The 26753-nt window shown below is 47.3% G+C and overlaps 1 protein-coding gene across 1 annotated transcript in view; it reads right to left on the bottom strand.

Moving 5' to 3' along the window:
• Positions 1-404: 404 nt before the first annotated feature.
• Positions 405-26753, bottom strand: part of LOC119357812 (E3 ubiquitin-protein ligase SINA-like 10) — a 90325-nt gene continuing 63976 nt past the window's right edge. Inside the window, exons 2-5 of the mRNA XM_037624635.1 lie at positions 1563-1614; positions 1179-1346; positions 773-1097; positions 405-631 (exon numbers count right to left, since the gene is read on the bottom strand). Of these exons, the coding sequence (XP_037480532.1) occupies positions 405-631; positions 773-1097; positions 1179-1346; positions 1563-1614 (772 nt within the window). The remainder of the gene's footprint in view (positions 632-772; positions 1098-1178; positions 1347-1562; positions 1615-26753) is intronic.

Here is a 26753-nt window from a genome sequence, read left to right as displayed (position 1 = left end):
GCGGTCGACATCGGTGAGGGAGAAAATCCACAGTCGGTGCGTCCCAATCGGGGATCAACGTGGTATGGGCCGATGCCGCATCCCAACCGCCCTTCTAGCTACAACCCGATGTCCATTTCGAAAATATTAGTGCATGTCAACAAAAATTATACTAGTATCGCTGTTTCGTTTAGAAAAAAGAGCATATAAGTTGTTAGTTGTTACCCAAAGGATCTTTATATCCAACACACACAAAATATCCATTCGACCGTCCGAAATTACTTTCACTGCTTATCTGATGTCGAGGTAATTGCTGCATCGCCACCAAAACCCACCATCTCTTAAGCTAAAGTAGACCGAGCTAACCCCTATATTAACATATTACTAAGATAAACAGAAGGCATTGTAGAATCATTAACATATTACTAAGTGAGCTTGTCAATCTGAATGTGGAGGGACACCAGCTTAGCCCCGGCCAACAGCTTGGGCGGAACTGTGAAGTAGGTCAGCTCCTGCACGGCGACGTCGCCGGGATCCTTGCTGCTTGTCACCTCCATTTCCACCTTGACAGCGTCGGTCCTACCTTTGGGCTCACCCGGCGGGCCATTCGCCCACAACTTGTCCACATAGTGCGGTAGTGGGGATGCCACCGCTTCGATGCAAACGACCGACACGGCGATAGGCGTGCCGATGTCGAGCATGCCGCCGACCAATAAAAACGCACGGCCGTCCACCTTTGCGAATAGCAAGAGTTGTGGCTCCGACAGTGGCACTTGCAGCTGGAGCGCTTTGCCGTACTGGATCCTGTGCACGGGCATGGGATGCACGGTGCTGATGTGGTGGGAGAGCACCCGCGGCGGGCTTTCGTAGCCGCAAACGGGCACGAGGCATTTGCAGGGCGCGAGCAGACACATGGTCTGGTGATCGGCGAGCTTGTGATAAGTGATGTAGAGCCCACAGCCTGCGTGCAGCCACTCCACCCTCACCGAGGAGAGGATGGCGTCCACCGCCATGTTACGCACATCAAAGCCACCACTGCACTCGCACTTCTGACACTGCCGCTGGTTCCCGGGGCGCTCGATGTGGCAGTCCGCGCAAGCCAGTTGCCCTCCCTTGCACTCACAAATCAATCGAACAACACATCAATCAAGAAACCTGCAGCTTGCTTGATCACCCGAACGGACAAGGTGTATTAGAACCTCATACACTGGAGGCTTCAAGGGGCGGAGGCACAAGGGGTAGTGGAGCAAGGTGAGGTCCATCGAGACCATAGAGAGCTCCATCGTCGGGTCCTGTTCCGTCTGCATGATCTCGCCCTCCTCGTGCACAACCATCTCTCGCTTTATTAGGGCCGGGGCATTACAAAGCTTTACAGTCACATATTCATACTAATTCAAGGTGCATTAAATCAACACATGCAAGTATCAAAAGGAGAGTCACGGCATGCATGCATGCGTTGTAATTAATGCATCGGCAAATGCAAATTATTGAAATATATCAAGTGAAGTGCTTTGATGTGTCGCGTCAACTCGTACAAGAACGAGAAGTTTGATTACTACAATGCCCTCTCGCCTTAATCGCACCTGCCTTTGGCTGCATGACAGGTGGGCCATCGACCTGTTGGGCCCACCTATCCTGGACGCAAAGGCAAGAGCTGTAAGTCAATGAAGCTACGTCCCTCCCTCGCCCATGAGCGTGGTAGCTGGCAGGACTAGGAGAAGCTTTTTCGTTCGCTACACGCTCTCCCTCCCGTACGCGGTGGACATGCAGCAGTTCAGTCGGTGTCAGATGGCCAGAAGCAAACTATAGTACTCCTCCACTGCAGTAGTACTCCCGAAGAGGCAAAGAGCCAAGCGCAGCCCGGACGCTCGTGTTGGAGTTTCATGTGTAGAGTAGTCTAGGATAGCGTGTACCGTGCCTGTAAGCTTAAAATCGTTGGGGTCGGCTACATGCTATATTTTTTGATTAAAATAATCTTATGTCCCTACATGTCATCCTGGTGATTCTAGTTTGCACGCTCATCTGGTCAAGATAGGAATATACATCTTAATTTGTGGTGGGGTAAATGTTAGAGGTTGTAGAAAATGGAGTATTGTACACTGCGGGTCTTTCAGCGTCAACTCGTACAACGAGGAGAAGCTTTATTTTACTACTACACGCCTTCTCCCTCGCCCATGCGTGCGGTGGCTCACAGACGAGGACAAGCTTTTGCTTATAGTACTACAACAAGCTATCCCTCCGCTCACTGTAGAAGCAGTAGTAGTAACATCAATGTTCGTCTTCTTGAAGAGGCGAAGAGCCAAGTGCAACCCGAACGTGGCAGTTGTGAACCTTGGAGCACTCATATAGCCATGCTCTTGCATGAGACAAATTGCTATGTGAGCCCACCATTGTAGTACTCCCTCCGTCCGGAAATACTTGTCATCAAAATGAATAAAGGGGGATGTATCTAAATGTATATTAGTTCTAGATACATATTTTTATCCATTTTGATGACAAGTATTTTTGGACAGAGGGAGTACTTGCTAGTATAGCCCTGTAAACCAGAAAGGAGAATTTGCCTTTCTAGAGATTTCAACAAGTGACTAGACTACACCAAGATGGAGTACATATGGAGCAAAATGAGTTAATCTGCATCGTAAATAAATATGCAGTTCTCTCGTTTTCCTCTCGGCCTTGGTTGCGGTGCACAATATTGAGTATACTAGTACTATCATCTTGAAATTTATGAAGTCACCATAGGCACGTCGTCGTCGACGGGGACGTCTCCTGACACGCGATAGACGCGAGCGGCAGTCGCCTCCATAGGTGCTTGAATGCCAAGGAGGGAGAGGGTAGCGGTTCCCGAGACGTTGAACGGTCAATGATGCATCCTCAATTTACTCTAAATGCAGAGGGAATTAATTGGAGAAGTAGAATAGAGCCAGCACGATGTGAATGCAACAGAGTTTGGATTCTCATATAAAGGCGCCCCACCACTCTAGTCCATCTACTCCTTAGTCTCTGCGCAACACTGCTCACTACCATCCATGACCAAGTCAACAGAAGCCAGAAGCACCTATAGAGGCGATGGTCACGAGCGGCAGTCGGCTGTGCCAAATCATCCAAGGCGCCGGCCTGCGGCCCCGGACCGCGCAGCGTTTCCAGACGGTAGTGGCGACCGCCGGCGTCGTAGCCCTCGCCGACGCCGGCTTCGCCTCTCACATGGATGACATGATGGTCAACTCCATCCACAAGTTCGCCGCCGTCAAGAAGCATGTAGCAAAAGCTCCTACTAGTCCTGCCAGCCACCACACTCATGCATGAGGGAGGGACGCAACTTCATTGAATTACTGCACCTGCCTTTGTGTCTATGACAGGTGGGCCCAATAGGTGGTTGGCCCACCTGTCATACAGCCAAAGGCAGGTGCAGTTAAGGCACCGGAGCTCAGTCCACGAGGGAGAGGGCATTGTGGTAATCAAACTTCTCGGTCTTGTATGAGTTGACGCAACACATCAAAGCACTGCACTCGATATAAGTCTTTTTACACATTTCAAATGGACTACTACATACGGATGTATGTAGACATATTTTGCTTCGTATGTAGTCACTTGTTTAATCTCTAAAAAGACTTATATTTGGAAACGGAGGGAGTACAACGCATGCATGCATGCCGTGACTTCCCTTTTGATACTTGCATGTGTTGATTTGATGCACCTTGCCAAATTTTGACTATAAATTTAACTAACCAAATTTTCATGCATGTCACAAAAAATTACGGGGTTGTTTGGATTGTGACTATGTTTGTCTTATGTCACATTATTTTACCCACACTTGCCACACTTGCCTAACTTGAGTTTCTCAAATTGTTAGACACACTTTGGCTTGCCTAAGGGAATCTTGCCACACTTTTTGTGTCTATGACATGTGGGGTTCACTGCTAATAAAAAAATTCTTGTCTTAGGTGTGGCTAATAAAAAAGACTTATATTTAGGAACGGAGGGAGTAGAAAATTTAAATAATAATGCATGTTGGGGCAACCCACGTTTCCGATAATTTTAGCCATGGGCTTGTTCACAATTTTTATGAGGGGGTGGTTGTTCATTTAATGGAGGGACTTGTACCGGACTTGAACGATACAAAGTGTGACCTGGCACACCGTAACACCACTTGGAACAAGCGGGTAGCTATCTCAAAAAACAATCAATAACTAAAAAACGGCGACCTGGCACGTAGTACACAATTTTTAATGACTGTTTTGATGGAGTGAAAATGGAAAACTACCCCACTACGTATATATAGGACGGAGCCTCCGCGCTTGCTTGCTAGGGTTCCTCTATTCACACACTCTCGTCCTCTCGAGGTCTAAACAAGTTAGGGGTGGTAACACTGTCAACATTGTCTTTCTATCCTCACCGCTGGTTATAGATTCGGATGTATCCCCCTTCGCTAGTGAAGGGTAGGAGGGGCAGCGTTTAGGCTGTCATCGACAGTGAGGGGGTAGACCCACTGCCGGCTGCACCATTATCTCTGGCCGAGCGCCGGCGCGGGAGGTCCTCCGATCCCTTCGTCGTTTCCCTAGTGTGGGTGGATCCGGCCTCCCTCCGCCCACCTATCCACATCCCGACGACATTCAGGTATATCTTCCTTCGAAACCGCCTTAGCTCTACTTCTCCAGCTCGCTATGTCGCTGCATGTGCATCATTTTCTACCTCTCAGCCCCTCTCGATCGGATGGTCCAATGTCACCTATTTTTTCTACTATTGTTAGAGGTAAAGCTACTTCATGGAGTCGAATCTTGTACTTGGTTCAAACAAGAAGAGGATGTTTGGTTTGTGACTAACTTTGCCAAAGGTTGCCACACCTAAGGTTAGGCAAGTTTGACTAACTTAGGTGAGCGTTTGGTTCAAGCCACACCTTATGCAAGCCACACTTGAGACCCACATGGCATACACACACAAAGTGTGGCAAGATTCCCTTAGGATTGCCAACTTGTGGCTTTCATTTTGATGAACTAAAAACTTAGGCAAGGTTGGCAAAAATATGTGGCAAAATATGGCAATACTAGGCCTAGAACCAAACAACCCCTAAACTTAGGCAAGGTTGGCAAAAATGTGTGGCAAAATATGGCAATACTAGACCTAGAACCAAACATAGTACAACGGACTTGGTACAAATAGGAAGGAAAGGGGGTAAAAATAGTACAGACTGGTCATCCAACCGGTCTCTTGGTCGAAAAGGAAAATATAGGGGTAACGCTGATCACAGTGGTATGACCAGGACTAGATTTTCTATCCACACATAGGAGTAGGTGGCTAGAGTGAAAAAAATGGGACCAACCCAGATATGTTTCTTGGATGTTTGTTTCTCAGGGCAACAAACTATGAATCACCACTTTATGCCCCTATTTAGGTACATGCTGTTGGACTGCTGGTGCACCCACTGTCACATGCCCTTATACCAAATATTTAGTTGTTCTTAATCTAATGCCCCTGGTAAAAATGAAGCCATGCCATTGTTATAAGCCATGACAAGTTTAGCCAAATGTTTTTGCCAATAATTGTTTGAGACTCTGACTGTTTCCTCTGTAGCTTTTTGTGTAAACAGGGATATCCATTTCACCTAGTTGCTGTTGTGACCTTTTGGTGCACTGCACAAATCTCTTCTTAAAAGGTCCTCTTAAAAGCAGTGACTTTTGTGTTATTTAACTGGAATGTCAGAATGGAACAGTTGGTTCATTTCGGTGGAACTACACAAAGGAAGATCTGTGTTCCAATCCTCATCATCCATATTGGCACCATAACCTTCCTTTAGGTAAGAATGATATTTAATGCATGTGTTCATCTCTATTTTGCAACTGCCATGAGAAAATAATGCTATTTTTTACCAGTACACTTGTACTCCCTCACTGAACAAACCAATTCTGAAATAGAAGGCCAATCATGTACTTGGTTTCACCAACTGGTTAGGAGAATGAGAAACAGAGCATGAAGAGGAAGAAGAAGAAGAATAAACAGTGCCAAGGTGAGCTTGCTGAAGCCAGAGGCCTCAGTCGAGGCCATTCAAGGGCTCCGGCAACGACTACCTTACATGTGAGACGATCCTCCAGCGAGCCCTTCCACTTCTGTTGTCTCACTTAATTAATTAGGAGTACATAAGTACCACTAATTTATTGCTGCATAATTTTCCTGTCGGAGTTAAACAAATCTTTAGTAGCACCCTATGATGAATCATGTACGTGTGTATGTTTGTCTATGGAGGTGAATCACGTGGTGGAGCGGGGAGGGAATATTTTTAGTGTCATGACATAATAGTGCTATTGTTTTGCATGTCAATTTATTGCCATTTGTTCAATGAGGCAATGTTTTGCGTATTGTCCATCATGAATTTGATGCTACTATTAGACTAATATGCTAATGTCTTTCTATCCTTTCTCACTAAGCTAATGAAGGTTTCACCTTGTTCCTACTTGTGCAAACAGGGATCATGTTGTTCCAATCATACATTTTAGTGGAACTACACAAGACAATACAATGAACTGTATCCCAGTCTGTGCTTTAATTCTGCTAGAATTTCTTGATAATCTTTCGATATAATCTCAGCATTGGTAAAAAAGAGTGATTTCAACCATACATTTGAGGTGCACAAAAATATACACTATTGAGTGATTCCAGTGAGTGCTTTATCATCTCTTATGGGACTACATGAATAAGCTTTTTTCCTCAGGTTAGTACGGGCCTAAGGCCTTCATCCATATTAGTTTGCTATCATATCTATTTGTATCATGCTATTGTCATGAGAAACTAATTTATCTTTGCACGTTAAAGTTTTGCAAACTATGATACATGGCAATGCTTTGAGTGTTGAGCTAATTGGCACTAATTAAATAAACTAATACCTCTCTTTAAGCAAGACTACTATGTTGCTAACTTTACCCTTTAAGATAATGAGGGTGCTTCTATTTGATAGTGTATGTTTCATCAACTAGTCCCACTATTACAGTAATCTCACTCTCTCAATATATGTGCCAACAGGGATGCTCGATTTTGGTGGAACTGCACAAAAACTTTGGGTGCTTCATTGCCTCGACAGCTTTCGTCCTTTCTTGTCAGTCACTAATCTAGGCCTGCTTTCTTCCTTTGCTGTCAGTCGCTTCGCTTATCCCGGCTTCCAGTCAAAGGAAAAAGTAATTGATATCGAACCTTAGACAGGTTGGTACTGGTCTTTATCCTGATTATTGTGCTTGTCATGTATTGGTAATTTGGTATTGTGCTACTGTTTGCCGATTTTATAAAGGAGTAACTTGGAGCCTGAACTCGCAGGCTAATCATTGCATTGGGTGATTTCAGTAGAACTACACAAAAAGATCAGATGGACAGATACTTATGTTGCTGCTATGTACTCCAAAGTTCACTCAGACAAGCATTGATGTTGACAAGAAGTGCCTATATTCATTCGAGTATCAACCGGCGTCAACCAGTTGTCAAACTCCAAGTATTACGAGAGTGAACGCTAAAAATATTGCTTGGCGCATAGCCTAGAAAAACACAGTCCAGTCTTTGGTACCAACTTGTGCCTTTTGCTTATCGGCAGATATGGCAGCGAACTGTATGGCATGGAGTCTCAAGATTCCAGACAAGTTGGTTGACGCATATATTCATCTGGCACTTAATCAGTCTGCACGCCAGGGATGCTCCATTTCAGTTGAACTACACAAAAATTTTGGGTAGTTCATTTCTCAACCGCCTCCTTTCTTGTCTGCAATGTAGAATTTTGGTGAGCTACAGGACCAAGATGAGCCAGTAAACTAGTTGGATGAAAGTAGTGGCAAAGTTGCTCAAACCTCCCTCAGCATGAGGCCACTATTTGAGGATAAACCTACAAGAAGAGTCCAGATTGTATGTGCTGCCTCTTTTGTACTCGAAAGTTTACTCGTACAAACATTAATTTTAGCAAGAAGCACCTCCGACTGAACCCCATTTACCAGTCTATACCCTAGGTAATTAAAGTTCGTCCATGGATCATATTGGCTGTGATCTCAATTATTTGGATGCATAAACATACTGAACATGTGTATATCTGAATCGTTTTCTGAGTTATCTATGAATATTATTGTGTGATCTATCAATCATTTGGATCCATAGACATGCTGAACTTGTGTATATATGAATCTTTTGAGTTGTTGATAGTGAATGTTGGCTATGAATATGAACGTGTCCTGTGAACCTGAGTTTGATACGAATGTTTACCTTTTCTATTGCGCTTGGGTGTGAACTTGTTAGTATGCCTACTGTGGGGTATGTGACGTGTGGGTGTCAACGGCACACCTTCTTCCCAAGAAGAAGTGCACCTGCTTTGTTAGGGTAGCAACGGCGCATCATCTCTTTTTAATCTTTTTGCTCTGTCTTGCCCCCTCCCCCGCTCAACCCCTGTCGTAATGTTTTCGGCGTCAAAACAAACATAGTACAGTGTTGGTTTTGGGGCTTGATGAAAAATCGAGTGCTGGTTCTGTAGGCTGGCCCGCCCAGCAAATGGCCTGCTAGTCCACCACGGACTGGGAGGCTAAAATACAAGTTGTATGGTGCAGAGGCAAGTAAAAACGCCATCGAGAGCCATCCACTGAAGAAAAAAAATTCGCTCCTGATGTGCTTCTTCACTCGTGCCGCCGGCCCCCTCTATAATCCAGTTCGCTTGGGGATCTGGTATCATTTTTTCAAGAGGGCGAACAAGTATCAGCTAAGCCTAGGTTTTGTATTTTAGCATGCGTAGCCCATGACATACGGTGACACTGGTTTCAAATTATTTTTTGAGGTCCATACCGGCCTATGGGCTTTTTCTTAAAGATTGGAAGCCCAATGTATTTTTTGAACCACATTATATATATTTATATTATTACTATTATCGTATAATTTATAGAGACTTATATATACATTATAAAAACGTCCCATGTGTTATTAACTTATAAAAATAAATGTTTAACAGAAGTTGGCAAGGAAAATCCTGGTTATTTTTTATATTAGTTGCTCCTTCTAATATAACATTATATATATAACGAGCCCAGCTAATTCATGTATTTGAAGGAAGTGCAAATGGGCTGGGCTTTCTTAGATAATATAAATGGGCTGCATTGACGCGAAATTATTTGTTCACCCAACCTAGCAAATGGACTGTACATTCTAGAAAACATGGGCTAAATATATGCCACATTTTTGCAGGCTGACATGTGGGCCAATAGATCGAAGCCTACGCAGGGCGTTGTCACCTTGGTCGGCATGCCCCTTCAATCTCTCATCTTCTTCCTCCAGCATAGCTGGGACCGCCTGGTCCGGCCTCTGGCGGCTAGCGGCTCTGCTTAGCACGCATCACTGTGAAGCGCTACTCCACCGTCGGCCAGGCTATCCCTCCCCCCCTCCATACCTCCTGTTATTCTCGACCGACTGCAGCCCCACGCCGCACCAGAACCAGTTATAACCCTTCTCCTCCACTCAATCTGCGACTCCACTGCCGCTCTTCCCATCTCTGAGTCATTCCCATCCGGGGCCTCGCCGTCGTCCACCGCCTCGCTGCGCTCGGTGCGGCGTGGTCACCAAACAAGAGTCATCGGAAGAGGACTATACGTGGAGAGCCTGACGGCTGGGACCCACGAGGTCCATGGTCGCACGCAAGGAAAGTTCCTCCTTATTAAGCTAAAAAAATGTTTCCTCCACATGATAGCTGGGACCCACCGTTGTATCTTCGCACGGAAGGAAGTGCCTCCTTGTTATGCGAAAAAAATTATTCCTCCCGTTGACAGCTGGGACCCGTCAGATTTGGTGGCTGACTTGTGGGCCTACTAAGAGGACGTGTATGTAGGGCTTTGTCAACTTAGTCATCAAATGATTCTAGCAGTTGGACCGTTGCATGTTAATCCAACAGCCGTGCTCCTATCTCCCGTGGCTGGCACTGCGGCTGTGCTGCCGCACACCTGAACCAGTCAAGTTTCCCACTCCTCTCCATCTGCGACTCCACTGCCCCGTCTTCCCCATCTCCGGGTCGTTCCAGTCTAGGCCTCGCCATCATCCACCGGCCTTTCGTGCGCTCGGCTTGGTGTGGTCAACAACCAAGAGTCATCGGAAGATGACTGTACGTGAGAGGCTGACTGTGGGGACGCACCACGCACATGGACGCATGCATGCAATAGAACACGGCATGGTCAACATTGTCAAGGAACAACTTCGATCGGAAGTGTACTATACGTGGAGAGGCTGACAGCTGGGTCCACAGCTCCGGAAAGGAAGTGCCTCCTTATTTCGCGGAAAATAATGATTCCTCCACCTAACAATAGGGACCCACCGGACGGGCCACCGTATTTTGCGAAAAAACGTTTCCCCCTGATTGCTGGGACCCACCGGATGGGTCACCGTATTTCGTGAAAAAAATGTTCCCCCCACTGTCAGCTCGGACCCATCGGAAGTGCCTCCTTATTACGTAGAAAAAAATGAATACTCCCCCTACTAGCTAGGACCCACCTTGGTGGGAGGTTGACTTGCGGGCCTACTAAGTTGACAGGGATGGAGGGCTTTGTCAACTTAGACAATATGAACGATTCTAGCTCCAGTGACCATACGATGTCCATCCAACGGCCGTAGTGCTTCTTCAACCTCTGGTCTTTTTACTCCAGCCGCCCAAACCAGTGCCGGTCGTGTCGCGTGCTCCTGCCTCCCGTGGCCGGCTGTGATGCCGCGGAGGCCTCACTGCCCCTACTACTCCCACCGCTTGCTAGGCCATCCCTCTACTCACCCACACCCCTGTTATTCTGCGGCAACGGCAGCCTCACACCGCAGCCGAACCAGTGAACCCTCGTACTCCTCTCCGCGCTGGCTTCCACTGCCGCGTCTTCCTTGGCTCCGTGTCATTCCCTTCCTAGGCGTCGCCGTCGTCCATCACCCTGGTGCCCTCAGCACGGCATGGTCAACATGGTCAAGGAACGGCTTCCATCGGACATGGACTATACGTGGACAGTCTGATAGCTGGGTCCACGGCCGCAGCAAGGAAGTGCCTCCTTATTACGCGCAAAATAATTATTCCTCCACCTGACAGCGGGGCCCCACCAGAATTTCGCAAAAAAAAATGTTTCCCCCTATCTTCTAGGACCCACAAGCTACATCTTCGCATGCAAGGAAGTGCGTCCGGGCAAAAAAAACGATTCTCCCCTGACTACTGGGACCCACCAGCTACATCTTCGCACGCAAGGAAGTGCCTGACAGTCGGGACCCACCTGGTCGAAGCGTATTTAGCGTTGGCATTCTGGTCGCGAACATGTACGTACATACTGGTCGATGTAGAGGCGCGCATGTTGTCGGTGTCAAAACCGGCGGATCTCGGGTAGGGGGTCCCGAACTGTGCGTCTAAGGCGGATGGTAACAGGAGGTAGGGGACACAATGTTTACCCAGGTTCGGGCCCGATCGATTGAGGTAATACCCTACTTCCTGCTTGATTGATCTTGACGATATGAGTATTACAAGAGTTGATCTACCATGAGATCGTAGAGGCTAAACCCTAGAAGCTAGCCTATGATTATGATTGTTGTTGTCCTACGGACTAAACCCTCCGGTTTATATAGACACCGGAGGGGGCTAGGGTTACACAGAGTCAGTTACAAGGGAGGATATCTACATATCCGAATTTCCAAGCTTGCCTCCCACGCAAAGGAGAGTCCCACCCGGACACGGGACGAAGTCTTCAATCATGTATCTCCATAGTCCAACAGTCCGGCCAAAGGATATAGTTCGGCTGTCCTAGGACCCCCTAATCCAGGACTCCCTTAGTAGCCCCTGAACCAGGCTTCAATGACGATGAGTCCGACGTGCAGATTGTCTTTGGATGAAAGTTAAAATGGTTTATTTCATAACTAAATAACTTTCATAATTACCAACTTTCATCAATGTAAAGGATGTACGGGTAAGAAAATCTGATTATATATATCTGTAGCCCCTGAGACTTGAAACAGTTGACACAACTGATTTAAGGATCATTATTTGTGTAGGCTCTTACGGAGAAGAATACCCAGTTGTCTCAAGAGTTGGAGGAGTGCAAAGCCTAGTTGCAGGCCGCAATTGCCCCAGTGAAGGAGTCCGCAAAGGCCCCATCTGGTAACACTTATTTCTATCGAAAAGAAGGATATGTACCGGTTAGTATTCGACATGTATGCAAATCTAACAATAGATTCTGCAGATGACCTCGGAGTGAATCCAGAGGTCATGCGAGGGGATGAGCAACATGCTCAATGACAGCTAGAGGCTGGCGAGCGCGTGCTTACGCGGGTTAGGCAGGAGAAAAATGATCTCCAAGATGCCAATACCCAGCTGGGCGTTGAACTGAAAGACGTTCGGGCCTAGCTAGCTGACTCCGCGAAGGAGAATAAAAGGCTTCGACATGGCATTTTTAGTAAGTGCTTGAATGCACTTTTATAGGGTTCAGCGAAGAAACCGGCTAACAGAGTTATATCTGTAGGTATGCTGACGAGTTGTCCCGTAGAGGAGATGCCCTGGTCTGCGGGTGACCTTCTTCCAGAGCTCTCACAACTACACGAACAAGTTCGACAGGTGATGTAGGGCATTGCCCAAGCCTTGTGGCCATCCGCCTCCCTTCCAGGAGGCATGGGGGAGCTTGTAGACATGCTCAAGGGAGCGCGGCGGGGCTTCCGATTATGGAAGATATCGGCCTGCCGACAAGGTGCAAGGAAAGCCTGGGCCATGGTGAAGACGCGATATACCAAGACTGACCCGAACCACATGGCCGAGGTCGGACCTGTGGGGTTTGATGGGAAAGAGATCCCCGTCAGTTTGGTGGATGACCAGGTGAAATTAGACGCAAAGTATGCCCAACAGGATTGTAGGCTAGACAGCCTGTTGGATGGTATAGAAGAAGAATTTAGTCAGTCTAAGTGACTATGTACTTCAAATGACATGTATTATCCCTAGCCGGATTGTAAATCATTTGTCATGGCGGACCTTTTCGCTTCAACCTCCGGACCCAACAGTCTGGAGTGTATCCGAATACCTGCTCCATTATGTAAAAATCGGGGTACGCGTGGAAACCAGGCGTAGGGGTCATAAGTGCTTGAACAGACAAGTACCCAACTAGCTATGTTATATTACATGGATAGTAAGAAACAACTTCCAGGGAGAATAGTTCTGTTAAGGGTTCCTTTCACTGGGTACGCATGCATTAATGTGCATGTCCGGACTGCGAGAAGAGACGCATGATATAAACATCTGGGGGCATGTATCACAATAAATAAAAGTCATCTTTTGTTCACTGATCGAATATCCCCTTAAGAACGCTAGCTTTCAGCTTCACCTAGTCTGAGGTACACATCCGGCTGACCCGGCAGTAACTATCACAGAGGTGCTCCCCTTATGTCCTAGCCGAATTAACGGGAATGTAGGGCATAAACACAAGAGCCAGGCAACCCAGCTTGGCCAAATCTTAAGTCATATTGATGCATATAATGGCGAAGAAAAGGTACATGTGGAAAAGTAACACATGTGCGGGGGGGGCATAGAGCCCGAAACATAGTTATATTAAGCTTCTGTATAAGAAGCCCCCAAGTATAATGAGCACGCCTAGCGTGTCAATATTGTGTAGTCAAGACACATTTTATCCTTTTAAGGCCGTGAAAAAGAGAAGAAAGACAGAACGAAAAGACAAATAACGGATATATAAAAAATTGATGGAGGTAAGGAGACGAACACAGAGTCTGGCGCTAGGCGTAGAACCTTCGGAGTCTGGCTGCATTCCATGGGTTTGGCTCAAGTCGATTGTCCGATGCATCCCACAGATGGTACGCTCCACCGGTTAGAACTTTGTCAATAACGAAGGGACCTTCACATTTGGGCTTGAGCTTGTCCTTTTTCTTCTCCGGTAGGCGCAGAACGAGTTCACCAACATTATAAGTTTTGGCCCGTACTTCTCTGCTTTGATACCACCGAGCCTGTTGCTTATAGAATGTGGAACGGGCTTTTGCCACGTCACGCTCCTCCTCTGTAACGCCCTCGATGTGGCTATATCTCCCACGTGTCGAAGCACGACTTAGAGGCATAACCGCATTGAAAGCAATGTCACAAGTGAGGTAATCTTCACACAACGCATGTAATACATAAGGGAAAGAGATACATAGTTGGCTTACAATCGCCACTTCACACAATTACATGAATAAAGCATTACATCATCCAGATACAATCAAGGTCCGACTACGGAACCAAAATAAAATAAGACTACCCCAAATGCTACACAGATCCCCGATCGACCCCAACTGGGCTCCACCACAGATCAACTAGAACGAAACAACACAAAGGATAAGATCTTCATCAAGCTCCTCCTGGAGCTTGGTTGCGTCACCTGCTTGATAACATCAGCAGCTGCAAACTGGTTTTGGAAGTATCTGTGAGTCACGGGGACACAGCAATCTCACACCCTTGCGATCAAGACTATTTAAGCTTATAGGAAGGGTAAAAGGTATGAGGTGGAGCTGCAACAAGCAACTAGCATATATGGTGGCTAACATACGCAAATGAGAGCGAGAAGAGAATGCAACACATGTGTGAGAATCTATGATCAAGAAGTGATCCTAGAACAACCTACGTCAAGCATAACTCCAACACCGTGTTCACTTCCCGGACTCCGCCGGAAAGAGACCATCACGGTTACGCATGCGGTTCATGCATTTTAATTAAGGTCAACTTCAGGTTTTCTACAACCAGACATTAAAAAATTCCCATCTGCCCATAACCGCAAGCACGGCTTTCGAAAGTTCACAACCGTGCAGGGATGTCCCAACTTAGCCCATCACAAGCTCTCACGGTCAACGAAGGATATTCCTTCTAGCGGGAAGACCCGATCAGACTCGGAATCCCAGTTACAAGACATCCTCGACAATGGTAAAACAAGTCCAGCAAGACCGCCCGATGCGCCGACATCCTGATGGGAGCTACACATATCTTGTTCTCAGGGCAACACCGGATGAACACTACGTATAGCTAAAACCAGCCCTCAAGTTTCCTCGAGGTGGCACCGCAAGTGGCTCTGTTTCGGACCAACACTTAGACAAGCACTGGCCCGAGGGGGGGTTAAAATAAAGATGACCCTTGGGCTGGCCTAACCCAAGGGAAAAAAGGCTAGGTGGCGAATGGTAAAACCAAGGTTGCGCCTTGCTGGAGGAGTTTATTCAAAGTGAACTGTCAAGGGATTCCCATTATAACCCAACCGCGTAAGGAACGCAAAATCCGGGAACATAACACCGATATGACGGAAACTAGGGCGGCAAGAGTGGAACAAAACACCAGGCATAAGGCCTAGCCTTCCACCCTTTACCAAGTATATAGATGCATTAATTAAATAAGAGATATTGTGATATCCCAACAAAATATCCATGTTCCAACATGGAACAAGCTCCAATATTCACCTGCAACTAACAACGCTATAAGAGGGGCTGAGCAAAGCGGTAACATAGCCAAACAACGATTTGCTAGGACAAGGTGGGTTAGAGGCTTGGTTTAACAATATGGGAGGCATGATAATCAAGTGGTAGGTATCGCAGCATAGGCATAACAAAAGAGCGAGCAACTAGCAAGCAAAGATAGAAGTGATTTCGAGGGTATGGTCCTCACAAACACGACGTTATCGGAACCAACCCGAAGAAGCAACACCAGAAAGAAGCACACAACATAGTGAACAATCATCACATAAGCATGGCACGATGCGCAAACAAGTATGATGCATGTCCGGTTTAATGAGGCATGGCATGGCAAAATGCACAAACAATCCTACAAATTAAGTGGAGCTCAACATGCAACTCCGTTGCATATTGACGAAACCCCACATGACTTATTTAGTTTGATCTTGTTTATGTACCCAACAATATTAAATGTTGTTAAACATGGCAAGAGGGTGAAGCAAATGAGAACTACCTATCTAGGAAAGTTTAAATGAGGCCGGAGACAACGAACAACAATTCCGGAAAATCCTCATATGCATATATTAGGTTTGGTACTGTTCTGCCCTAAACCATATTTTATAGTTGTTAAACATGCAAAGTGATGCCACCATGTTAAACTAGGAATTTTTCCACCCCATTTACATATAAAGTTTGTTACAAACCGAGTTACGGTTATTTAGTAATGAAATAAAGCATTTCAACATGGCATAGGGGCAAAATTTATGCAAACATAATTTTAAACATTTTAAACATAGATGAAAGTTGGATATTATTAATCTACACAAAATTCTAAGCAAGTTTCATATATTAAGTTTTTACATGTGATGCTTAGTTTGGGAGTTAAAATATGCATGAAGTTTAGGGGATAATCTGTAAAACTGGTTTTGCTCTGGATAAAAGGAAAATCGCTCTATGGGAAAAAAACACGAAACGGGCCAAATCTTAAAATACCCACCGGGCGGCTGGCTGCTCACCTAGCTGGGCCAGGCCCAGTTCGGGGGGAGGAGCGCTGGCAAAGGGGGCGCGCTGGTCTGGGCTGCCTGGCAAGAGGAGGCCCACACGCGGGTGCTGATCTGGCGGTCGAGCGGTTCAGCGAGGCAGGACTAGTCAACGCAAGAGCTCGTCCCCTTCCCTGGTTCGAAAGAAGTAGAGGCAGGGGCTTGGCAACGGCGACAACGGGACTGCAGGGCTCGGGCGGAAGGCATGCCGGTCCGGCGGCGACTGGAATGGACGGATCGGGCCTTGGGACACCGAATCCAGTGGGTGGTGGAGCTCTATGGGCGGCGACCTGCGACTTGGTGCAGGGAGGAGGAGGCGCTGCCTGTGGACGGCATGAGAGAGAGATCATGAGAGAGAGAGAGAAGGAAGGGAGAGGAAGCTATGGGGGAGAGGGGAAGGAGCAAGAACGCCTGAGGGCTGGCTGCTCCGGCGAGTCCGCCGGAAGCACGGTTGGCGCCGAAGGGAGGCGTTCGACTCCTTGGGTCTATGAGGAGTGTGAGGAGGCAGGCATGATGCCTTCCGTTCATCTGCTGCGGCCGGGAGGACGAGGAGGCGGGCACGCAGGGTGGAGCTCTGGCGCGCTGGATCCGGTGGAAAAGGAGGAGGTTGGAGAGGATTTGGATCAGGAGGAGTGCGGCTCTGGTTGGTTGGGTGATGGGATCGAGGGAGATTGAGTGAGGGGATCCCGAGAGGATTAGTGGCGGCGGCCGAGAGGGATGGATGGTACAACTCCCCTAGAAAATAGGGTTGACTATTTATATAGGTAGGTTGGTTAGGTTAGGGGCTACTCGATCCATCCGCTCGTAATCGGATGAACCCGGATAAAATAGCTAGGGGTTCCAAATAAGAAAACGGTGACGTTTTGTAGAAGTTTGGGGATGATTCGGACACAACGGTAACGACTGTCCGGGTCGGGTCCAGGACAACTTTCGGGCACGTGCGCGAGGAGGGCCGCGGGCTGACGAGAGAGATTAGGTTGGACATGACGGTGGGTGGTGGTGGGCTGAGAAGACAGAGGGGGAAAGCAACCCGGCAACTGTTTTCGGAGACCGGAAACGTCCGACAATAGACCGACTATATTGCCGCTATAGTTATCTGTTGGGGCATCAAACGAACTCCGAATGCAATGAAACTTGGCAGGCGGCCTACCTACAGCATAACAACACCACATGCCAACTTTCAACCCATTCCGAGAACATTTTCCGGCCACTTATAAAATAATATTTCGGACGTGCCGCGGGCGTGTGCAAGTGTGCCTGGGCTCAGAACGGACAACGGACGGAACTAGGGGAACCCGGACGGATGCAGGTTTTGAAAACATGATGATGCAATGCACATGATGACATGATGAAATGCAACACGCAAGAAAATGACATGGCAACAGCAGCGAATAACTCGAAGAACACGTGGCACATCGGTCTCGGGGCGCTACATCCTCCAAGGCATCCAAATTGTCCTGCCGATCAAGTTCGGCTTCTTTCTCTTCCTACATGTGCACTCGACGTGAATCATGAATGATGTCACAGGGCAGTACCGCCTCTGCGCTGTACACCATAAAGAACGGTGTGTATCCGGTAGTGTGATTCGGCATGATCCATAGCCCCCATAGTATGGAGTCAAGTTCCTCCACCCAGTGCATATCTGATTTCTTCAAGGATCACACTAATCTTGGTTTAATGCCGCTCATGATAAGACCATTTTCTCGCTCGACTTGACCGTTAGTTTGCGGGTGATAGACAGAGGCATAATCGAGCTTAATGCCCATGTTGCTGCACCAAGTTTTTACATCGCCGGCTGTAAAGTTCGAGCCGTTATCGGTGATGATGCTGTGGGGGACGTCGTAATGGTGTACAACCCCGAATATGAAAGTCTATCACTGGTCCGGATTTGGCCGTTTTAACTGGTTTGGCTTCTATCCATTTGGTGAATTTATCCACCATGACAATAGGTATTTTTTCATATGGCTTCCCCCTTTAAGGGGTCCGACCATATCGAGCCCCCAGACCTCAAAGGGCCAAGTAATGGGGATTGTTTGGAGAGCGGTAGGTGGCATATGGCTTTGGTTTGCAAAAAGATGACAACCGACTCAACGTTGAACGAGGTCCTGTGCGTCTGCTGGGGCCATCGGCCAGTAAAAAACTATACGGAAGGCCTTGCTTACAAGGGCCCGAGCTGCGGCGTGGTGGCCGCCAAGTCCAGTATGAAATTTTGCCAAAAGTTGTCGTTCTTCCTCTTCGGAGATGCACCTTTGAAGTACTCCGGTAACGCTTTTCTTATAAAGCTCTCCCTCATGGACCTTGTAGGCTTTAGACCGCTACACAATGCAACATGCCTCGTTTGGGTCATCAGGGAGTTCTTGCCTAGTTAGGTAAGCCAAGAAGGGTTCTATCCACGGGGAGATGACAGCCATAATCACGAGGGCCGAAGGCGTTATTTCGGTGGCAGAGCCTCCGAAGTCAGAGTGTTCGGCATCTGGCGTTGTGGTCGGGTCCAGACTGTTGTTGCCGGTCTCTCCTTCCCATACCATGGATGGCTTAAACAACGTTTCCAAGAAGATGTTAGGTGGGACAGGGTCGCGCTTAGCACCGATGCGGGCAAGGATATCCGCCGCTTCATTGTTTTCCCGGACCACATGGTGGAATTCAAGCACCTCGAACCGAGCTGACATTTTTTGGACGGCGTTGCGGAAAGCCGCCATTTTTGGGTCCTTGGCGTCAAAGTCTCCATTTATTTGAGATATTGCGAGGTTCAAATCCCCACGCACCTCAAGGCGTTGAATGCCCATGGAGACTGCCATCCAGGGACCATGCAACAGGGCCTCATATTCTGTTGCGTTGTTGGAGTCTATGTATAATATTTGGAGTACGTATTGGACTGTATCTCCGGTGGGGGATGTCAGGACGATGCCTGCCCCCAGACCAGCCAGCATCTTAGAGCCGTCAAAGTGCGTGATCCAATTGGAGTACGCGCCATACTTTTTAGGGAGTTTGGCTTCCGTCCATTCGGCGACGAAATCAGCCAGTACTTGCGACTTAATGGCTCGCCGTGGTTTGTATGTTATGTCGAACAGGGGGAGCTCAATATCCCATTTAGCAATCTGGCCCGTGGCATCATAGTTATTTATTATGTCGTTGAGTGGTACTTCTGAGGCCACCGTAATTGAACACTCTTAAAAGTAGTGTCGTAGTTTCTGGGATGCCATGAAGACCACGTATGCTATCTTTTCATAATGTGGGTACTGTGATTTGCATGGAGTGAGGACGGTGGATACGTAGTATACCGGCTTTTGAAGCAAGAACTTATGTCCGTTCATCTCTTGTTCGACGACGAGCACTACGCTTACAACTTGGTGTGTTGCCGCTATATATAACAACATTGGTTCGCTGACATTTGGCGCGGCCAAGATTGGGTTGATGGCCAATACGACTTTTATTTCTTCCAATCCGTCTATGGCTGCATCGGTCCACTCGAAGTGTTTGGTTAATCGAAGAAGGCGATAAAGAGGTAGTGCCTTTTCTCCTAATCGGGAGATAAAGCAGCTTAAGGCAGCCACGCATCCAGTTAATTTCTGGATTTGATTGAGGTCTGTTGGGATAGCCAACTGTGACAAAGCTCGGATTTTAGCCGGATTTGCTTCAATTCCTCTATTGGATACGATGAAGCCCCAGAGTTTTCCGGCAGGCACGCCGAAAACGCATTTTTCCGGATTGAGCTTGATGTCGTATGTTCAGAGATTATCGAACGTGAGCCTCAAGTCGTCAATTAAAGATTTGACGTGTCTTGTTTTAATGACCACGTCGTCTACGTATGCCTCCACTGTTTTGCCGATTTGTGTTTCTAGGCATGTCTAAATCATGCGTTGATAGGTTGCACCGGCGTTTTTCAGCCCGAAAGGCATGGTGTTAAAACAAAAGGGGCCGTATGGAGTGATAAATGCCATTGCGGATTGATCGGACTCCGCCATCTTAATTTGATGGTATCCGGAGTATGCGTCGAGGAAACACAATGAGTAGTGTCCGGCGGTAGCATCGATAATTTGGTCGATGCGGGGGAAGGGGGAAGGGATCCTTGGGGCAAGCCTTGTTAAGGTCCTTGAAATCGACACATAGGCGCCAGGATTTGTCCTTCTTTGGTCCCATCACTAGGTTTGCTAGCCAGTCCGGATGTTTTATTTCTCTAATAATGAATCTGGCCTCGAGTAACTTGGCTAGAACTTCTCCCATGGCTTGCCACTTAGGCTCAGAGAAACGTCGAAGAGTCTCCTTGACCGGCTTGAACCCCTTTAGAATGTTAAGGCTATGCTCGGCCAGCCTGCGTGTGATTACTGGCATATCTGAAGGATGCCAGGCGAAGATGTCCCAATTCTCACGCAAGAACTCCTGCAGTGTGGCGTCTGTTGTGGAGTTCAGCTGTGCCCCGATGGATGTTGTTTTTGTAGGGTCCGTTGGGTGGACCTGGAATTTGACTATTTCGTCCGCTGGTTTAAAAGAGGTGGACTTGGGTATTTTGTCGAGTATCACGTCGTCCCTGTCCACTATGGAGCGCAGCGAAGTTAGTTTTTCGGCCGCCAGGGCTTTAGATAATGCCTTGAGGGCTAGTGCAACAGTTTTACTTTCGGCGCCGAGTGCTATGTCCGGATCACTAGCCAGAGTGATTATTCCATTGGGCCTGGGCATTTTGAGCTTCATGTACCCGTAATGGGGTATAGCTTGGAAGATCGCGAATGGCTCCCGCCCTAAAAGAGCGTGGTATCCGCTACTAAACGGGGCCACTTGGAATGTGATTTCTTCGGACCAATAGTTCTCTGGCGTGCCAAATACCACATCTAGTGTTATTTTTGCCGCACATCATGCCTCCTGACTAGGGATGATTCCTCTGAAGGTCGTGCTACTTTGCTCAATGCGGCTCTTGTCTATTTCCATCTTGCTAAGAGTTTCCTCGTAGATGAGGTTTAATCCGCTGCCACCGTCCATGAGCACTTTAGTAAGTCGGAAGCCGTCCACAATTGTACTAAGGACCAAAGCGGCTAGTGCTCGAGCTGTTCGAAATTGAGGTTCGTCACTGGCATTGAAGGTTATGGCCGTGTAGTTCCACAGATTTATTGCTGCACGTGGCAGACTTCGGCAAGGCTGTGGAGTGTTCTCTTGCACCTATTATTTGAGGCGAAGGTCTCGAAGACTGTCAATATTGTATTGTTATTTTCCACAGGATGGTGCTCTGCTTTATTGTTGGTGAGGATATCCTCGCCGCTCCTGGCCACTTGCCGGAGTATCCAACATGCTCTAAGGCTGTGTGTTGGCATGGTATCTAGTGTACTGTGACTTTTGCATGGCCCATTGAGCCATCCCTCCAATATAGTTCCATGCCCTATATTGGGCTTTGGTTTCTTTGTAGTTGGATCGGGTGACTTACGGGAGTACACCCTTTTAGTTCGGACAGGGGGTTTAGTGAGAGCTGGAGGGTCCCAGAATTTTTTTTGGGTTTTCCAGGCGCTTTCCATCACACAGTACTTTCGTACTATGGCCGCTAAGTCAGCAAAGTGTGCTATGTCACCGCAACTTATTGCGTTGAGGATTCCCTTGCAATTTTTGCAAAAGAATGAAATTGCGTATTCATCGCGACAGTCCTTGACCTTGCTCATTACAAGGAGGAATCTAGCCCAATAGTGATGTACTGTCTCTTGGGGCTCTTGTCTAATGTGGGAAAGATCACTTGAGTCTGGGTGGGTGGGTAGATTTAGGTCCAAACCCCGACCCAATCTGAGACACAGGGGCGGAGGAGTTTCTGAGCTTGGCAGTTCGGACTCCGGCATGTTGCCCAATAGTTCTGGCCCGCTGTCTGATTCTAGGTTCACAGCTTGGGCCATGTCCTCCCGTGGACGGGTATCTGGCTCGGAGAGCTCTGAAATCCGGACATAGTTTGTCCACAAAATAGAGGAAGAATTGCTACATTGCTCCTCCACCACCACTATCTGATGGGTGATCGGCGGAGAGTTAATCTCCCTTTGGTCGGGTTTAAGCCCGATCTGATCGTAGTCCGTAGCAACTCCCAGGGCGGCGATGCGATCCAAGAGCTCGTTCAAGGAAGAGAGATCTATTGGAACCATCTGCTCAGCGGATACCGAGCCGACGTGGAGGCTGTTTTTGATGACCCAAGAAGTCATCGTCGGCGCGACGGCTGAACGGGCGGTGATGATGAAGCCGCCTAGTCGGAGGGTTAGGCCTACAACCAGGGCTCCCCCCGGGGTGATGTTGTCATCGACAACAAGAATAGCCATCTAGCCTTATCGTGACGGAACAGTGGAACTCTCAATGAAAGCACCAATGTCGGTGTCAAAACCGGCGGATCTCGGGTAGGGGGTCCCGAACTGTGCGTCTAAGGCGGATGGTAACAGGAGGCAGGGGACACAATGTTTACCCAGGTTCGGGCCCTCTAGATGGAGGTAATACCCTACTTCCTGCTTGATTGATCTTGATGATATGAGTATTACAATAGTTGATCTACCACAAGAGCGTAGAGGCTAAACCCTAGAAGCTAGCCTATGATTATGATTGCTGTTGTCATACAGACTAAACCCTCTGGTTTATATAGACACGGGAGGGGGCTAGGGTTACACAGAGTCAGTTACAAGGGAGGAGATCTACATATCTGAATTGCCAAGCTTGCGTCCCACGCAAAGGAGAGTCCCACCCGGACATGGGACGAAGTCTTCAATCTTGTATCTTCATAGTCCAACAGTCCGGCTATCCGAGGACCCCCTAATCCAGGACTCCCTCACACGTGTCGTAGTAGAGGCATGCACGTAGCATGTACACGTACGTACAGCGGCCAGTATGCAAGAAAGAAAATACGGCCACGCACATACATACAGGCAGGGTCTCGAATGCCTACTCGCGCATACGTATGACCATGGCTTGTGTACATGGCTGGGTCGGAACGGAGAAAACTACGTTGTCGCCGTGTTCATGGGGAGCCAACCGGCTGGGTCAGAACGGAATGCGTCGTCGTGTTCATCGGGAGGGCTTGGATGGAACAACCGATGGAAACGAGGCCTAGCATACCGCGAAACCGAGGAAACGGCCTTGTATTCGACCGGCCACGTTCGAAACGGGATCCTATTCATCGGGAGGGGTCTGGCGTACGGCAAAACAGAGGAAACGGACCTCCTACTGTCGAAACAGGGGTCCTCTTGATCGGGAGCGTTGTGGCGTACCGCAAAACGGAGGAAACGGACTTGTGTTGGAGCGCTACGGTCGAAACGGGGGTCCTGTTCATAGGGAGGAGTGTGGCGTACTGCAAAACGGGACTCCATGGGATATTGTTCATCTCCACCGTCGACCCCCTCCAGCCTCCACGGGCTACTATCCATCCACCATCGACCTCCTCCAGCCTCCACCTGCGACTGTTCATCCACGGGCTCCTGTTCATCCAGCCTCCACCGTGCGCTACTCCACCGACTATTGTTCAACCAGCCCTCTCCACGGGCTCCTGTTCAACCACCCCTCCATGGGCTATTGTTCATCCAGCCCTCCACTGCCTACTGTTCATCCTGCCCTCCACGGGGTGGTCCTGTTCATCCAGCCCTCCACGGGGTCCAGTTCATCCTGCCCCAACCTGTAACATCCCAAATTTTCAATTTGGAATGTTATACATTAGATCATCATTGCATATCATCTTTTATTGCATTTTGGTTTGATCCTTGTAATTCTATGGAACTCAAGGACCCACGGAGAGAGTTGGGGATTTCATTATTTTCATATTCGAGTTTTTTCTCGAATTTTGAAAGAAAAGGATCGTTTGATTTTAATTATTTTATTCGGAGTTTTATCGCTATTTTATTTGAATTAGGAAAAATATGCGATTTTCAAAATTACATTTTGGTCCCAAATAAATGTTCACCTTGTCCGGCCTATTTTTTTAGGACGGGGAAAATTTATTTCGGGATTTCTGGAGTCCGTTTAGTACTCTTTTTCTTTCTTTTTCTGCACGTCGAAATTATTTAAAAAAAAAGAGGAAACCGACTCTGGGCCGTACCTGAGCGGGACTCCGCCCGTGGGGCTTTATAAGCCGCAGCCCCGAGCCGCCCCAAGGCCCAGCTGCCGCTCAAGCCCACTAGCCTCGCCACCCAAACCCTAACCCTCTGCCACGCGCTGCCGCCACGCGCCGCCACCGCCGTTGCCGCCCCACTGGCTCGCTGCCCTGTGCCGCCGCCCGCTAGCCGCGCCGCCGCCGCCGTCTCACCGACCCGCCTGAGGTAGCCGCCGCCATCCTCGGTTTTTGCGAGAAAACCGATCGGTTTTTTTCTTTGAAACCGTAGATCCGTTTTTTTAGTTTCGGTTCGTTTTTTGGTTTAGTTATTTAGCGGACGTTCGTCCATACGTTCGTTTTAACAAACGGTTTTCGTCCGTTAGCCACAGATATTGAACGTTCGTTTGTTAGCCTATTCGTCCGTTTTTTCTTTTTCTCGGATTTTCCGCAATTATTTTTGATCGTGATTTCTGATCCGATTCAAGCGCCTGGAGTTCCGTCTCGAAGCCCTCTTTCTGTTTAACCAACTTAAGCAAGTTTTTGCTACTGTAAAATTTGACTTTCGGCCACATTAGTAAACGAAGCTTGTTTCTTTCGCCGTTTGAGTTTTGTTGGTTCGTTTGATTTGATTCTTTTTGCAAACCGGAGTTCTTAAGTTGAATTTTCTGGTTAGATCTCTTATTTGAGTTTTACCCATGCCCTTGCTTGATTTCTTATTGTATGCTTGTTTGTTTGCGATAGAGTATCCTGAGTGCGAAGCGTGCTACTACGAGTCTCTAGGTTTCGCGGATCATCAGCAAGGCAAGTAACACTTTGATCATACCTCTTTACTACCCAGTTTTATTGCATTAGATCACCCCTCAAACAATTGCATGGTTAGGATCAGAATTAAATTGTGGGTTGGGTAGTAGTTGAGGTAGTATCTATTCACTTGTTTATTATCAAACCTCTGGGAGTTACTTCTACGTTGCTTATATTGCTATGCTATGCTCGTAGACGTGGATTGGGTTTGAGCATTTTCATGACAGATTTGAGTATTGTTAATTAATGGTTAACTTAAGGTGGCAACTTTAATACACATCTGGGTTGATTCAGGCACCTGGGGAAATCCGGTGATTGCCTGTATTTTTTGGAAATCTCGGGGTACCGTGTGATTCTCCTATGGACTGCCACCCAGGCTCAAAGGGATCATGAGATTATTCATGCTGTAAACTTCCGTGTGAAGCCACAAGCCACACAAGCCACTACGGTTCGTAAGGGCCTTTAGTGCTGGTTCCATAACCGGCACTAAAGGGTGGGCACTAAAGGCCCCCCCTGTAGTACCGGTTCGGCACGAACCGGCGCTAAAGTGCCACCACGTGGCATGAGCTCGCGCCCTGGTATGGGGGACCTTTAGTACCGGTTGGTGTTACCAACCGGTACTAAAGGATTTTTTTTGAATTTTTTTTTGAAAATGTTCGAAAAAGTTTTTATTTTTTTTTCGATTTTTAATTTTTTTGAATTATTTGATGATTTAGTATGTAATCACCTCTCTTAACTGCTCAAGTGTGGATCACTCATTCCAAATCATCTAACTTCCCGACCGGACACCCATCCCTCTCACTACTCTAGCCCGAGCACGCTTAACTTTCGGGTTCTATTCTCCTTCGTTTCCGAGTCTGCACTGGTTGTTTTCCTAACAATAGTAAGATGTCAATCCTATTAACCCTCAGGAGTTTAGCTTGAGCATGAAGTCACACATTTCACCGTTTGAGTTTGAAACTATTATTCTAAAAAACAGTAATTATTTAGTAACGCTAATATTTCTTGAATAAGTTTGACCATAGTTTGACCACAGTTTGACCATAGTTTGACCAGATTTGACCAAAATTCAAAAAATTGAAATAATTATTTAGTAACACGAATATTCTTGAATAATTATGTAGTAACATTAATACTTCTTGAATAAGTAGTTTGACCAGATTTAACCAATTTTTTTTAAAAAAACTAAAATTTGACCATATCTTTTTTTCCTTTTGGAATTTGAGGATTCTAAAAAATTCCAAATAGGCCGTAGGCGGTCTCCATCGGATGCAGATTTTCGTGCTGAATTTTTTGATATATTATACGTTTTTTCCGACATCATATGCAAAAGTTATAGCCGTTTTACATTTTCCCTACACTTTTTGCAAAACATGTCCAAATTGTAGTTTTCAAATTTTCCTAACTAGTAGATGTAGTAATATAACTACCTCTCGAAGGATTTTATTTTTTTGAAGTTTTTATCATTTTCTTTTGATTTTTTCAGA

The sequence above is a fragment of the Triticum dicoccoides genome, chromosome 2A, assembly GCF_002162155.2.
Source record: "Triticum dicoccoides isolate Atlit2015 ecotype Zavitan chromosome 2A, WEW_v2.0, whole genome shotgun sequence".
Classification (NCBI taxonomy): Eukaryota; Viridiplantae; Streptophyta; class Magnoliopsida; order Poales; family Poaceae; genus Triticum; species Triticum dicoccoides.
Note: the sequence above shows the minus strand (reverse complement) of the source record. Positions and strands in the feature narration are given on the sequence as shown.